The sequence below is a fragment of the Varanus komodoensis genome, unplaced genomic scaffold (assembly GCF_004798865.1).
Source record: "Varanus komodoensis strain SLA01 unplaced genomic scaffold, ASM479886v1 scaffold55, whole genome shotgun sequence".
NCBI classification, from domain to species: domain Eukaryota; kingdom Metazoa; phylum Chordata; class Lepidosauria; order Squamata; family Varanidae; genus Varanus; species Varanus komodoensis.
The window spans coordinates 2,121,688-2,137,087 of NW_025336157.1; the positions used below are offsets into that span (position 1 = coordinate 2,121,688).

Sequence of the window (15,400 nt, forward strand, 5' to 3'; positions counted from 1 at the left end):
CTTGCAGGGCCCACAGCTGGTGCTCATCAGGAGGCTGAGTGCTCCCCAGGGACCCATCCTGCAAGTACTGCTGTAGGCAGGCCTGGTTTCTATTCGATTGATTAGATGCACTTATTGATTAGCATAATGCTCTGGCCACCAGATGGAGCCCCAGCTGCCCAGATCCTAATGCCCAATGAGGAATAGCTACACCAGCTGAGATGATTTAACTTGGAAACAGGCGGAGTCAGAGGAGGTGGGAGGTATATATACTTACACCAGATGGGGAAGTACTTTTCTCTGCATCCCCAGTGCAGGAAGCGAAAGAGGCTGATGCTGATGAGTGGGAGGCTTGGGAAGAGGAAAAGGAAGAATGTCTTGGTGTGGTGTGTGGTGGTTAAGAGCGTGGGCCTGGGACTCAGGAGGGCAAGGTTTGAGTCCCTGCTCAGCCATGGAGCCAACGGGGTGACTTTGGGCCAGGCCCAGCCTCCCTCACAGGGTGGTTCTTGTGGGATGAGACCGAGAGCGGCCGGAGGAGAATCGTGTAAGCTGCTTCAAGTTCTTTGTAAGGAAAAGGAGGAATATCCATGTAATACATTGTCAAATTATGGCATTTGCTTCCACCAGATGTAGCAGTGGCCATCCATTTGGACAGCTTTAAAAGGGGGCTGGCACTTTCCAAGAGGAAGAAGCTGCTAGAAGAGTTGGCTGGTAGGCATCTCTGGACAGCAGAGACCATGTGCCTGGGTGCTCCACTTGCCAGGGAACGGTGGCAAGAGTGGTATGTACACATGTCCTGTTTGTTTCTGTCGAGACCTCTAGCACATGAACAAAATACTGGACTGCCTGGATGTTGGTTTGATCTTGCAGGACTCTTGGGCACCATGTTGAAGACTGAATCACTCCTGACTCATCTCTGCGGGAGGGAGAAGGGGCATCAATCATTTCGGACAGCAAAATACCTTGTCCAGTCCAGGGTAGGAGTCCTTCAAAAGTCTGCAAGGAGCAGAGCTTGGATTGCCTGTCATCACTTCCTCCTGATTGTGTATCTCCCAACTAAGTAACTTTGTAAACCCGCCATAATTCTACTTGCAGTTTTCATGTAGTATTTAAAAAAAATATCCTGCACTGGTTTGACAGAACACATTTATTTAAATTAAATCGGTAACGTGCAATAATAACAGCCACTTCAATGAAAACCTATGGAATTCACTCCCCAGAGAGGTCCGCCTGGCTCTGTCGTTACTGGTTTTTTGGCGCCAGGTAAAGACCTTTTTATTTAAACATCATTTCAATTGTTAAAACATATGATCTGGCCAGGGCAACTTCTTCCTTCTCTTTCTCCTCCTATATTTTTATTTTATACTGATAATTCTAATTTTATATTTGTAAATCAATGTATTTTTTGTATTTTTGTATTTAATGGTAATTTATCATGTACTATTGTATTTCAATGTATTCTATGTTGTAAGCGGCCCCGAGGTTTCGGCAAGGGGCGGCATAGAAATGTTATAATAATAATAAATGTTTGGGAAATATAAGGGGAATATATTTGGGGGGGGAAATGTAAGGATAAATATAAGGGCGGGGAATGCTTCCTTCCGAGTTCTCTGTTAAGGCTTCGAAATGTGAGTCAAAGCCGCTTGTAAAAAATTATAAAACGCCCGCCCGTTCCTGTTTCACGTTTATTTTGTCTACACTACCGTTACTGAACAGGTACGGGCGGGCGCTCATTAACGTAACAAGCGAAGAGGAGAGCACGCGAGAATAGGCCGGCTAATACGCATGCTCAGAGCCCGGCTTCAACAAACAGCCCGCCCCAAGCCCCGCCCCCACGACACTCCCTTGCCAGAGAAAGGAGCGCCCGACATGCTCCGCGGGCGTGCTCGTTAGGCGTATTCGACTTCATCTTCTTGCTTGTTACAGTCTTCTAATTGCGCCTGCGCTGGCACGCAGTCGGACACGCCCATCCCGCGGCGCGACTGCGCAGTACGCTAGTCCCCCCCCGCCCCTAGTGCCGCGCGTGCGCCCTCGCCGCCCTCCGTTTTGTCAGTCAGCGCCTGTCCGTTGACGGGGACGGTCGCTTGGAGGAGGTTTCCCGCCGCCGATCTTGCCTCTCTCCCGCCGCCTCCGTCGCCGCCGTAGACGAAATGGCTGAGCCCGCCACCCAGTCCCCGTTCATTTCTTCCTCCGCCGGGGGCGGCTCTTCCGAGCCGGGAGGACGAGACCTCAAGGTGGCAGGTTCCCCTCAGTCTTGCGCTGGTAAGGGTTGGGAGGTGGTTTGAGAAGGAACAGCCGGGGGAGGGGAGGGGGTGGTGCTTGGTGGAGGGAAGAGCCTGCAGGGTGGTGGGCACGAGGCGGAGGGCGGGGGGAGCCGTGGAGGCTGCGCAAGGTCCCGAAGGGCTCTGGGTCTCCGGCCCGCCGGACGAGCCACAATGCTCTCATTTGCATAGGCGAAAGTGCAGATTGCATAGGCTGGATTTGCGTGTGTCTTTGCATGCGCAACTTCTAGGCTGTGTGCATGTGTCTTTCAAAGGCCCTGTCTGCTAGCGACACCCGTATCTTTATACAGGGCCCCTGGAGGGCAGGGCATTGGGCTGCGGCACAGAACCTCGGGCAGGAGGATTCATGGGGGAGCAACGGAAAGGAGAACGCGTGTGGGTAAAAGGCCAGCTAACGCAGGGGCTCGGGTGCCACGGATCCGCTGGGTCCTTGCACGCTTCTGTCAGCGAGTGCCCTTGCACCGCGGGGTGGTGGGGCAGGTGCAGGGCTTCAGACCTTAACGCTGGATGCCAGTCGAAGCCCAGGGAGCCCCGAATCAATGATTTCTCTCCACGGGTGTGTCAGCTTGCTCTGGCTGGATACGAAGTGAGGAGAAGCGCTCGGGCCCCATTGTATGGCAGCTTGCAGGAAGGGTTAAGGGAGTCCTTTCTAAAGGCCGAGGACCTGTCGTCTTAAGGATTGGATATGTGACCTGTGCAAGCTTTTTGAGCTGCGCAGAGCAGAAGGGGGTGCTGCAATCCGGGAAGCAATTGTGGGGGCAGTTCAGATAGTGCTTTTGTTGAGATGTGACAGTGCAGTCCTGCGCGTACCTGCTTGGAAGTCCTGCGGTGTTTAACAAGATTACTCCCAGGTAAGTGCATATAGGATCATGCCCTAAGTCAGGCTAAGGTGAATCGGGGTTCTTGGTGATGTGAAGTTTTTGAGTTTCCTGAGTGCCGTTCTTAGTAGAAAAGAGGGTTATAAATGCATAATTACAGTCCTTCAGGGTGGCCAGTATAAGAAAGCGAGAGAGGAGCGTACAGAACAAGGGAAATGGCAGGGAGATGTGGGGTTTGGTGAGGGGAGCAGAACCATCCAGGGAGGTGGGTGTGAGGAAGCATCGCTCAAATTGAGGTAGCGCTTTCCTACAGCAAAACAGGCTTGAGTTAAGAGAATGTCTACCATTACCGCCCAGTTTGAGAAGGCCAGAGCTGCTAATGTGGTGTGCACACTTTAGAGTTACACAGATCCCCTCTTCCTTAAGGCTGAAGGTTGCAATCACAATTTCACATGGGGGGGATAGCTATTTCTTGCTGGAATTCAGGAGTGGGCAGTGTTTATAACCTCACAGGACAGACCTTTGCACACTTACAGTGAGCATCCAGTTGCAAGAGCACATTCTGTGCAACTCTGAGGCTGACCTTTGCACAGCTGGGCATCCGGTGATGGGTGCTTTGTCTCTGCGGAAGAATCCATGAGAAAGGGAGCCAAGTCAGACTGCTTGGGCAGGGTGCCCACGGTCAAGGAGAGCAAGGGTGTGGTGGCAAGGGATGAGGACAGGGTGGCGAGCCTTCATAATGTGTTGCCTGGAGACCTGCAGCCCAGATACATGTGAGATGCAGAGGGGCCGGTGTGTGGGGCAAATGAAGGTTACAGTGCCAGCAGGGCCACGTCTGGCCAAGGCGAAATGAGGGCTGAATGGCTTGGACCCGTGGCGGGATGGGGCTGGAAGGCAAACAAGATAAGGGGCACCTTGTGCTGCAGGAAAAACCTGTATTCTCTTCCCAATCCTCCCAGCAACCAGTGTTAAACGGGGGAGAGACCAAAGCCCCATAGATACTGTTAGCAGTATAAATTCCCAGATCAGGGAGCTGAAGCCATCTTGAGGGGCCGCGGTGACAGGGCTGCTGGTGATGGCTTGCGCATTGTATACGTTACATGCCCTCTGAGATTTGCAGTGGCTCCCAGGGATGGCAGAGGGAGAGCTGAATTAAATGGTCTTTTGTCCTCGCGGGTGGGATTTCTCCGGCTGCTGGCCGTGTCCTAATCCACCATTTCGGGTGCCTTGCAAGCTGTGGGGAGGGTTGAATGTAAGTGTTTGGGGACTGCCATGCCCTAGTACTGGAAAGTGGCGGGGGGGGGGGCGGATTCTTAATGAGATACAGGAGGAAGAGGCCTTCGTGCTAAGGAATCCCCCCACCCCATGATGCCTGCAGTTCTCTGAATGTGGCTTTTGTACCTTGTCAGCCGTGCTTCCGAACGTGCTTGCCTGCTCGCTGAGTGCTTGCAAAACAGCAGATGGGCTGGAGGTTGGGAAGGGAGTGGTGCCTCGGCTGGAAGGTGGGGACGGAAAGGCTTCTGCCTTCTCTCTCTCTGAGAGATGCGGCTCCAGAAGGTGCCTCCTCGGCTCATGCCTGGGCATCCGTTTTTCCCATCCTTCGGAGGGGTGTTTCCCGAGGGTTCTTGGGGCTCCGATTTTCACGCTATAGGACGAGGCTTCCGTTGCTCAAGCAAGCGATCCAGGCGAAGCAGGGCGTTGGCTTTTTCCAAGCGGAGACCCTGCCTCCATTCTCTCCCGCAGTGGCCTCGCAATGTATGGTTGTCTGCTCTCATTCTTTCAGCCTTCGTAGGGAAAAGTCCCTTGTAACCTCCCATTTTTGGGGGAAGTTTAGAAGTGGGGGGGGGGGTGCCTAGTAGGTTGTCCTAGAAGACAGCACCTGTGCCAGATATTTGCTTTTCATGATGCCTTTTGGCAACTGGAGCGGGGGCAGGGAGGACCAGGCAAAGCAGTGACTATTTAAAATACGTCCCCATCCATTTCTCTCCCTCCCCCTTTCCAATTGGCTGTGAAGCAGGCAGGTCCTTGTCTTTTCAGCCTCCCTTGGAGGCAGGAGAGAGACCTCCTTCCATGCACAAAAAACCTGCACTGCAGATGCCTCCGGAAGGGTGAAGAACATGGGCCAGGGGTGCTGCCTTAAAGGGGCCAAGCCCAGCGACCCTCACGGCCTGACAATAGTCTTGTTTTATCCTGCCCCGCAGCTTGAGTGATAAACTGACTTTTCAGAAGCTGCCGTGGCCTTTGTTTCTGAATTCCTGACCACGCGCCTTCCCTTGCTTGGGCATATTGGTAGCGTCTGGTATGCAGCAGTTCCTTGCGCCAGTGATTCAGGCAAGATACCGCTTTCGGGAACTCTGGGGCCTTTGGTGTATTTTTATATCTCCCACCTGCCCTGCATCGCTGGATATTCCAGGATGTGGGTGAAATAAGTGGGCCTCGTTGCGGGAGACCTGCCTTGGGTTTCCAGAGTCAAGACCCAGCAGGAGTGAAGGAGCAACCCTTTGCCTTCTGGCTGGCCCAGTGTGTTCCCATGCGGGATGTACGACCAAATGCCAGCCAGGGAGGGGGTGTGGCCTTGTGCCAGCCAGGTTACGTCCTGCTTTGTCTGTAACCCCGTCCTCTTGCCCTGTCAGGTCAGGGATGTGCTGCTTCTCCTGTGAAGCCAAGCCAGTCTCCTCAGGAATTGAACCACTTCCCCGCCAGTCCTCCAGACCCACCCGGGCTTCACTCCCAGCTGTGCAGATCTAGCCAGTCTCCTCCCGGACTGGGGCGCTGCAGATGCACCGGCCTGCAATTCCCAGCGTCTCCCAGGCAGCCCACCCCTAACCAGAGGATGATGGGAGTTGCCGGCCAGTGCGTCTGGAGGGCCCCACGTAGCAGTAGGCGGGGGGACCCTTGGTTTTCAGGGTCACTTGACTCAACGTGGGGCTGGGGGTGTGCTCAGACACAGCAGCCGCCTTGTGGCACTGTCTGCCCGCTCTGCAAGTGGCCAGTTCAAAACCGTGAAGAAGGATCTCCCCACGGGCGCATTTCCACTTTTGGTCCCCCTCATGGGTAAGTGTAGCAGCAGAGCCTCCCCCCACCTGGCCCCCACGAGGGAAGCATTGATCCCTTCAGTTCCCACCAGGCAACTTCCAGCCACTCAAATTCTCATCCTAACCTACCCCTCAGGCTTGTTGTGAGGATAACGCGGGGGGGGGGGGTCATAAAAGCTGCTTCAGGTAACTTTTTGCCTTGGCCTTAGCAAAACCAAAGTAGAAGTAGAGTCAGATTGTTCCTGGACAAAACCAGAACATTTTCAAAAGAGGAAAATGAAGCACTTGCTGGAGAAAGTGTGAAACAGGAATGGAGACCATGTGGCTTTCCAGAGTGTCATTGTACCAAAGCTCTGGCCATCTCCTTGTCTCTGCTGGCTAGAAGTGATGGAAGACACAGAACTACCAGTTGGCCCAGGTTGTGTCACCCCAAGTCATTGTTTTGGGGAGACTGGTTTATAGGGATTGGCTGCATCCGGTCTCGTTCCTTCTGCTGATGGGGATGGCTGAATGAGCCAAGGATCCTTGTTTGTGCTTGGTTTATCATGGGATAAACAGTAAATCTGAGCTTCCGACTATCCTGTCTGGCAATGGCAAACTATAATTCCTGGCTCTGACATCATGATACACAAAATGTGGGCAGAGGCCCTGTGGCTTGTGATTCCACTGCATGTTCCTCAAACCCCGGCTTACCATTGTGCCTGGACGTGGCCAGGATGTCGAGTAGAAAACCTTTTGTTCAGAGGGCCGCCTCAGGGCTAGACAATGCTTATGTTCAGCCTATTGAATATTAATCAGAGTCTTTGCATCTTTAAAATTTGTTATCCATCCTGCCAGGTAGAACCGTTCGTCTTCACATTACAGAATGGTCTTGATGTGCTGTACAGAAGGAGGTGTGTGCTGCTATTCCTGTACTTACTCTGAAACTCATTAGCTATTTAACGATGCTTTTGCCTCTGGACGTGGAAGTGGCCCAAAAGCGTCTGGGACTGAGCGGCTGAGAAGCGCGGCTGCTGACTCAGTGTCGGGATTCAGCTCCTCTCCCTAAAAATAGGGTAACAGGGGCCTACCTTGCAGCAGGTAGGAGAGCCTCTCTCATTTCCCAAATGTAATTAATTGTGACTAGAAGGTAAGAAATGCCCAGATTATGGGATTGTTGTCATTATCGTAAGCCTCTGCCTCGGAATTGTTAGGGAGCGCCATACTAAGTTGCAGAACCAGTTCTGGAAGCCCTGTATTAATTTCTCAAAAAGCTCAGGTGGCAGATCGTTCATCACTTCCATCGCTCTCTGTGGTTCCCTCTTTGCCTTCTACTTGTGGGGCTTGTGCTCTGGACTGTGAACCAGAGGGCTCTCGCCATGCACCGGGGAAGCAGCTTGCAAGGGCCAGGGGGTGGCTGTGTGGCCCACTGCCGGTGCCCTCAGCTCCCGGTTTGCCGCCACCACAGGAAGCCTTCAAGGAGAGGCATCCCCGCAGGCCCTGGCTGAAGCAAGCACAACTTCCTGAACGCCAGCCAAACAGCTCTTGCGAGCCCACTTCCATGGGGAAGTGCTCTTCACGCCTGGCCTCCTCATGCACACCTTGTTTCGCAGCACTCTTGGTTCTGCTGGGAATGTGGGCACACCGGGAGTGCCATCTTGGTGCACCTCTTTCCCCATGCAGCTTTTGGGATCTCGCCCCAGTGTTTTGGATCAGGGTGCAGGGCATGAGAGTGTCTGTGGTGCAGGCAGCTCCTGGCCAACACCACCCCTTGGGGTCCTAAAATTGCCTGTCTCCTGCTCGCTCCAGTCCGTAGCAGGTGAATTGCTCCACCATGCAGGATCACTCTGAACGTGGGTTGTTGAGTTTAAACCCTCGTGCAGCTCATGCCATTCCTTCCCTGTTGCATCACCCGTCTCCGGCTGGCAGAAATTATAGTTTGCCTGATCAGATATCACAACAAACCATGCCTTACTCAAACCGGGAAGGGAGGGAGTGAGGATGCAGTGACAGCCGGACCTTGGTGTGGCCACGAAGTCTGAGCTGCCTTGCCCGCAGTGGCTACTTCCTGGGAATGATGGCAGAATTTTGGGTGGCCACGTGGCCTACACATGGTGGTCGGATGATGGTTAGTAGCCAGATGTTGGTATTTTATCGAATTTCCTGCTTTAACTGTTTATAAGTGGCTTTGGGAGGGCCTTGTGGAGAAAAGCAGCTTAAATAACTCTTTGAAGACCTTAGCTGGGGCATGCTTTTACATGCACTTGCCATATGCTGCCTGAAATGAGAAACTAAACACACAGAGGGGTGGGAGAGATGCCCCAGGCTTGTCACATTCTTGCTCCACTGATACTCCCGTTGCAGAATGGGGAACTGGAGGGAAGCGTATGGTTCCCACCTGCACTAGGAGCGTTTTAATCCGTCCTGTCGCCTAATTCTGCTGCATGTCTGGGCCTGAATATTTGGTGAAGTGCTTTAAAATCACCACTCTCGTCCTGCTGAGATCTGCGCCATTCTGTCATCGTTCCCCCGAACGACTTTTCCCCCAGATCCCTTTGCAATGCTTTATGACAAAGTGGTGACTCGGCAGCATCACTCATACCGCGATTCCGTCCATCGCTTCTCAGGGTGGATAAAGGCCCGTGACACTGCAGAGGCTTGTGCAAGTCATACGTTAATTGGGGGGTGACTTTGACTTGAGGGTGATGCCCCATGCCATAAATGTGTCACGGGGCTCTTAAAAGTTGAGGCTGCGCCAAGGACGCCGAGGCTTGCCGGCACCAGCAGCCGCTTCGGAGAGGCCTGTTACCACGGAGCACCCTGGCTGAGGCCGAGCGTCCTTGGAGCGCCTGCAGATGCCCCCCGTCATGTGCAGCGAAGCTCGCTCCTGTGTCCTTGGTCCAATGTGCAACGGGGCGAGGCCCTCAGTGGTGGACTCGTGCCAGTCCCAGGCTTGTGAGGCTCCCTGAACCCTGACCAGCGCCATTAACGCCTGGCATGCCTTCCACGAGCTGGGTTATTGCCTCTCAAGTCATTGGGAAGTGTGGGTGTGTGTTGTCTTCTGCAAGAGTTGACAACCCGCTCCCCCCCCCCCCCAGTTTGCAGTACACTCTCTATTTGCACAAAGTGACTCTAGGCAGACGGCCAGCTTTATCTCAGCAACTCTCGCCTTCTTGAAAGCCTTGATCTCCTTGGCCCTCCAAGGGCCAGAGAAGGCATGGCTTGTCTGCAGCTCTTTCTTGCCGTGTCTGCCTCTCCTGAAAGCAGCTTTGGGAAGGAAAATCCGAAGAGTTGGAGAGAGGGTGTGCAACCTGGAAATTATTCAGGCACAGGGTTAGGGGGCTGCTCATTAGGACCAGAGCCCTGTATCCCTGGGAGGCCATCTGCCCCGCCACTTGTTGAAATAAAACTTAGAGCCAGTCCAGTGATCACCACTGCATCTGATCCTCTGGGACGAGCTGGCTTTCGCTCACACATGTTTCACTTCCTGCCACTCCCCAAAAACTTTCCGCCTGTGTTTGTTTCTTTCTGAAACTAAATGCCCTCCCCTCCCTGTCCTTGCATTCTTGTTTACAAATAAGGATGTCCTTAAGAGACACACACGCTAAGGTTGTGTGTACGCTAAGGTTGTGTGTACGGCTGCAGAAGCAGATCTCCCATTTGCAATTTGCATATCACTGTGTGCAAATTAGCATGTACAAAGTAAGGCTGTCCTTAGGCATCAGGGTCCCTGCAAGATGGGAGACTTTAGAACATGTTCCAAATAGCGCTGCATGGTTTGTGTTTGTTGTCCGGTGGTCCTGAACTGCAGACCTCATCGCCACCCCATTACATTCCTCGGCAGGAGTGTTCAGTTAATTATCCTTCCTTTCGTGAAGAGAGCTGATCTGATGCGCTTCACACCACTGGGGTTCCTCCCACTTGTGTCTGCATCCAGCACAGCCTTCCTGCATTCCAAGCTTGGAACGTTGCAACCAGGCAATGGACAGGTATGAGGAGCGGGGCAGCAGATCAGTGCGGACCAGCCAGAAACAGGATGCGGGCGACCTAATAGGCTTAAAGCAGCGTATTTGGACTGGAGGGTGGGTGCTGGGGACTTGCCATTTATTCCAGTAATTTGGTGGCCATTGGCTTGGCTCCTGGTAGGTGGAAGCAGGTTGGCTTGGGCTGAGGTGGGCTGTGACTATGAGAGAAACCGTGCATGGCCCAGAAGGATGTTACCGAGTCGCAACTGCAGCGAAACGTTTCTCAGCCCAGGGTAGCTAAGCACCAGAGGCAGCTGTTCTGCTCCGTCCGTATTTGTTTTCACGCCCCAGAGTTCTCGTCCCAGAAGCATTTGTGCTGCAAGATTCTGGTAACCTGCTTGCATAGCAGCGCGCTTTCCATGCGCCATTATCGTTCTTGCTCAACAGAGCTTGGCAGTGGCTCGGTTGGGAAGTCAGCCATGCATCTTGCAAAGCCCTGTTTGCTGCTTCAGTGGCAATACAATCCGCCCTTTATCTCACGGCCCTGCACGTACGCCCACAACGATCGCAAGAGGTTTTACTGGTGCACTTTCTCACACGTACTCTCTGGCCACAAACCACGGCGGGCACAAGACACGGTGCCCCCCTGCCCCTGCGTGCGAGGCTCTCCATCTGGAGACCTGCTGCACCTGCGGCTTGGAGTGAGGGGTGGTGTCGCAGCCTGCCCGCCCTGCGTTTCCCTGGTGTCTTGTTTCCTCCGGACTAGCAGAAGCGGGCTTGGGGGGGGGGGAAGGAAGGGGGTTGAGGTGCTGCACGCTTGGAGCCAGCCTCCTCCCCTCCCTGCCCACCCAACATACCCAGTTTCCTCCTAGGCAGTTTTTGACCTTGGGAGGGGAGCCGGCATGGTTCTGCCTATCGCAGCTGTGGGGGGGAGCGGAGAAACCCTGGGCATCCCCCAGACGATGTCAGGTGGCCATAGGACTGCGGGTGGGAAAAGAATCACACCCCCGCCAGACGTGCTGCTTGCTTACCCCGAGGGAGAGTTTTCGTCACGTGGTTTGTAGGCTGCTTTGCCATTCACCATAAATCTCTGGTGAGCAGATGAGTTGCATCACTTGTCTGGAGAGTGGTACATTCTGGAAACAAGGAGGCCCGGGAAGGCCCTGTCTCCCGATTGCATCAAAAATGCCAGGCATTCAGGGATGAGCATCGGATGCCAGTCACTGGGCAGCCAGTTATGGGGAGAGGTTGGTCCTGCCATCCATTCATGGGCCAGATTAATGTCAAGTTTACAAACACAACTAGACCCAGCCTGGATCCCATCTAGCATTCTCCCATGCAAACCTTCCCCGTCTCTCCCACCGAGGAATCGCTGTTCAAAGCGGTGTCTCATAAAACGCCATATCTGTCATCCACATGAAGCTGTGGGTGCTAGTGTTTGTTGTCCTGTCGTTTTTCCAGAGGCACTACAGTCCTGGGATTCTAGAGGAATAAACATCCATAACCCTAGCCTGAAGCAAATGCAAACTGGGACTCTAAATGAAACACCCCGCTCGTTGAGGAGTGTGCTCCGGGAAGCCCCGGGTCATAAATGTATTAGATCGCATTTGGCAAGCTTTTTCTCTCTCATCCCTACCAAATTGGGAGAATGACTCATTGAGGTGGGCAGGCTTCACTTTTGGCCCGCTTGGTTGTTTTTCCTAGAACCCCTGGATCCGCCCAGCGGAACCAGGCACAAAAGGGGCACATGCAGAGTGGAAGAATTCTGACCTTGGGAATTAATTCTGGGCATCAGAACTTGTGTGAGTTCACAGCCTTTCTGCGTAAGAATCCCCAAACATTCCGGTTGCTTCACCCCTGCTTTCGTCATTTCAGTAGTACGGTGGGAATGGGGATGCGATCTCGTTGCTGCCGTTGATCCATAGGCTTTGCAAGCCAGCCCCATGTTATACAATGGTGCTTAAAAATATTGGTGCACACATGAGAAACGCCCTTCTTGAGAGCTATGCAGAAGGCTAAGAATGGCTGTCGCATTTTAAAGCAAGTCCGTGATGAGTCAAGAAAATGGTAGATGCTTATCAGGCCGTTTTAAGGTTTCCGCACAGCACGAGGTATTCCAAGCCACCAGTCATCCCTCCTTTAGGGCAGTGCTGCTAAACATTCTAGTAGCTTGGCTTCGTGTTTTGCAGTGAGCACTTTCGATGTTCGCGACTCTTGCTTGTAATCTGTCTCGCTGGACCCCTTGGCTAGACCCCATCCAATAACGAGACAGTCGTAACGAGCATGTGCCTAGAACCATTTTGCTTTGTGCTGCCCTCTGCCTAGAAAGGCCTTGTGGTTGCGGTTGTTGCTGCTGTTGGTATTAATTATCATCATCATCATTTCCTAGCATGGTTTCCATACTTTTTAGAGCATTGGCACAGCTCCTTTTGCTGAATACAAATCCACACTTGGGATGCATTTAGGATGCCATGAAAAGAACTCGTACAAAGAGCCCTCTAGAGCGCTAGCCGTGTGCAGGCCTCTTTCAGGGCCTGATCGATCAAAATAGAGATGCCATTGACTGCTAATCCCGCGAGCGAGCGATACTGAATAGTCCCATTGGCAGAACAGCTGGACTGGAGAAATGGTGACGAAGTCCCCGGGCAAAGCGAGGAAAGATGCCTCGGTATTCATTCACTTCATTAATGCATCCTTTTCTATATGAAAATGCATATGCTCCAGCCACACATTGTGCTGAGTGAGCTTTGTGAAAGCCCCACAGCTGCCTTATTGTAAGGGGAGGGAGAAGAGACCCCCAGCCCACCTGGGGCTTGGGTGCCTGCTCTGGTGAACAGCCCTGATGTCGAAATGCTCAGCGGGGCCGGGGAGCACGGAAAGGCGTGAGAAGTGGCTGGTGAGAGTCTCCTCCCTTCGCCTGTTGTCCCAGCGGAGCTCTTGCCAATAATTTCCCAACCGGGTGCATGGGCCTCGGGAGTTCACCGCACCACCTCTCCTCGATGAGGCTGGATCGGAAAACGTGAGTCACCTGGCAAGGTCTGCGGAGAGTCGAAGGAACCGGTTTCTTCGCGTATTCTTTCGGGGCGATATCTCCAGCGTGAAACCAGCAGGATCGCTTTGTGATGAGTGGAAGCGGGGCCTTTCCAACACTTGCACGCTGAGCCATAGGTCAGGCTCTTTGCAGTGACAGTGCGCCCTGTGTTGACCTATGAAAGGTGTGTATCGTCAGAAACCGCAGTCTCAGACAAGCCCGGTGAGCGGCTGGTATTTATTAGCTGTTTTGATCTCCCTTTTAACAAAGTTTCTCCAAGATGGCGCAGAACGAATAAAACATGTGTTTTAAAAAGTTTTGGGGGGTAAGGCCAGGATGGGGCAGCTGTGGGAGACCCAGTGACCATTATTATCATTTCCAAATGGGAAAGGACAAAACACCTTCCCATGGGAGGCACATAACCTTTTTCAGTTGCCAAAATTCAGTGGCAAACCGCTTCATAGAATTAAAAGATTGAATTTGGCTTCTTTGCAAACAAGCTGAATAACTCTTTTAGCACTGTATAGCTCTACAAAATGCTTTTCAGTACACAAATTTCAGAGAGCACTGGGGTGCATGACCTTTGTGCCTCAAACAATATATTATAGGATAAAAAAAGCAAAACAAATCAGGGTCGCCCAGACACCTTCCGGAAAAGAACTAGCTTGGCTTGGTTGACAGCCTTCCCTAAGTTGGTACCCTTTCATTAGGTTAGACTTCCAACTCCTGTTAACCCCCCCCCCCAGCCTGGGTCAAATTTGCTCTTGGCTGTACTGATTGGGGATGATTGGAGTTGCAGTCCGCACACCTGGAGCTCACCTGAAGCGAGTAAGCTTCTCTGTGGTAGGAGTGCCACAGTGTCGGCGCAAGCAGGAAGGGGACTTCGCCTTATCACCTGCTGTATTAGGTGTCACAAGGTACATGAGAAGGCATGGAGTGAGCGGAGTTCTAGGTTTGTCACTCAGCGAGCACAAATGGTGAGTTGCAAACCATGGTCTCTTCCGCCAGGCCGGACACACGACCTGGAATGTCAGACCATGCCGCTCCCACAGGCCCTTCCATGTGGAGATGAGAACGGGAGCAAACTGGCAGCCCGAAAGCGTGATATGCCTGGAACGTTTTGCAGTCCAGGCCATAGCTTGACGTAACGCATTTATGTGCAGGTAAATGGCAGTCGTCCCCATGAGGAGGCAATGTTGAGCTTGGGCAAGGGGCAGCATTCTAGTCAGATGCTTGCTAGGAAAAGACAAGGAAGCAGCAGAACAGCAAAGGAATCGGTATGCTTCTCTGCTGAAGAGAGACGCTTTGGCAACAAGGACGGTTGTATTTTGCGTCTCTGGGAAAACGGTCCTGTAATACAGCTCGTCAAAACTTCAGCCTGTGTTGTGCGAAGTTTCCGGATCACTGCTGAATCAGGTTTCAGTGACATAGCAACATCTGCTCTGCTCTTTCCTTTTGTAATTTAGAGTAGCTGAATTGGTTTATTGCTAGATCTGCCCTGGAATTCGGTGCCGAAAAGGAGGTACCTGTTGTGTAGATGCCACACTTCTGGTGCTGTCCCTCCCACCATCCAAGGAGCCTACTTCTGGATCTTCAGGAAAAGCCCTAGTAACTGCATTTGGCAGAAGCTAACATAGGCGACCCTTGATGTTGCATATCCAGGCAAAGCCTCCCAAAATGCGGGGGCCACTTTCAAGGGCTCGTTTCGGCCCCGGCCAATTCCAAAAGTCTGTCAATTACCTTTGGAGCGCAACTACTGTGTGTTGACCTGTTCTTCTCCTAGCATTCCCTTCAAATCATTTGTTCTCATGTGATGAGAATATCATGTTCCACCCAAGCCCATCGGTACGATTCATTTTGCGTGGCTTTCATAGGCACCTCATAAAATCTTTCGGCAAGGTGAGTGAGTATCTGCTGCTGATCTTCCCCTGCCCCTTTCCTATGGCCCAGCCGCAGCTTGGAAATTGGATTTTGCTACAAAGGAAAAAAAAAAAGTCTTAACGAAATGCTTGTCTTCCTCCACTCCAGGGTTGTCAAGTCTCATCCTGTGTATTTTCCTTTCAGATTCCTTTGTTTCTTCCTCTCAGCCTGTCTCTCTCTTTTCGACCTCACAAGGCAAGTTTGTCATTTTTCTTGTACCCCTAATAAAAGAAAAATGTTGAGAAAGAGGCTGTAACTGGGGACAGGATGGAGGCAGTCCTTCCACTTAACCTGCAAAACGTTTCATTCCCTCCAGAGCAAGTCACTGGGTTACACTAACAGTTATCCATCCATTCCCTGGTGAAGCTGGTTTCCACCTTCATGAGCGAAC

The 15,400-nt window shown here is 52.5% G+C and overlaps 1 protein-coding gene across 3 annotated transcripts in view; it reads left to right on the forward strand.

Annotated features, from left to right (window-relative positions):
• The first annotated feature begins 2,033 nt into the window (after positions 1–2,033).
• The window catches only part of RTN3 (reticulon 3), a 35,927-nt gene continuing 22,560 nt past the window's right edge, over positions 2,034–15,400 (forward strand). For 2 of the 3 annotated variants that reach the window (XM_044448502.1, XM_044448503.1), the window contains exons 1-2: positions 2,034–2,241; positions 15,154–15,204. In XM_044448502.1, the coding sequence (XP_044304437.1) occupies positions 2,130–2,241; positions 15,154–15,204 (163 nt within the window). In that variant the 5' untranslated portion in view covers positions 2,034–2,129. The remainder of the gene's footprint in view (positions 2,242–15,153; positions 15,205–15,400) is intronic. The other variant, XM_044448504.1, reaches the window with a different exon arrangement.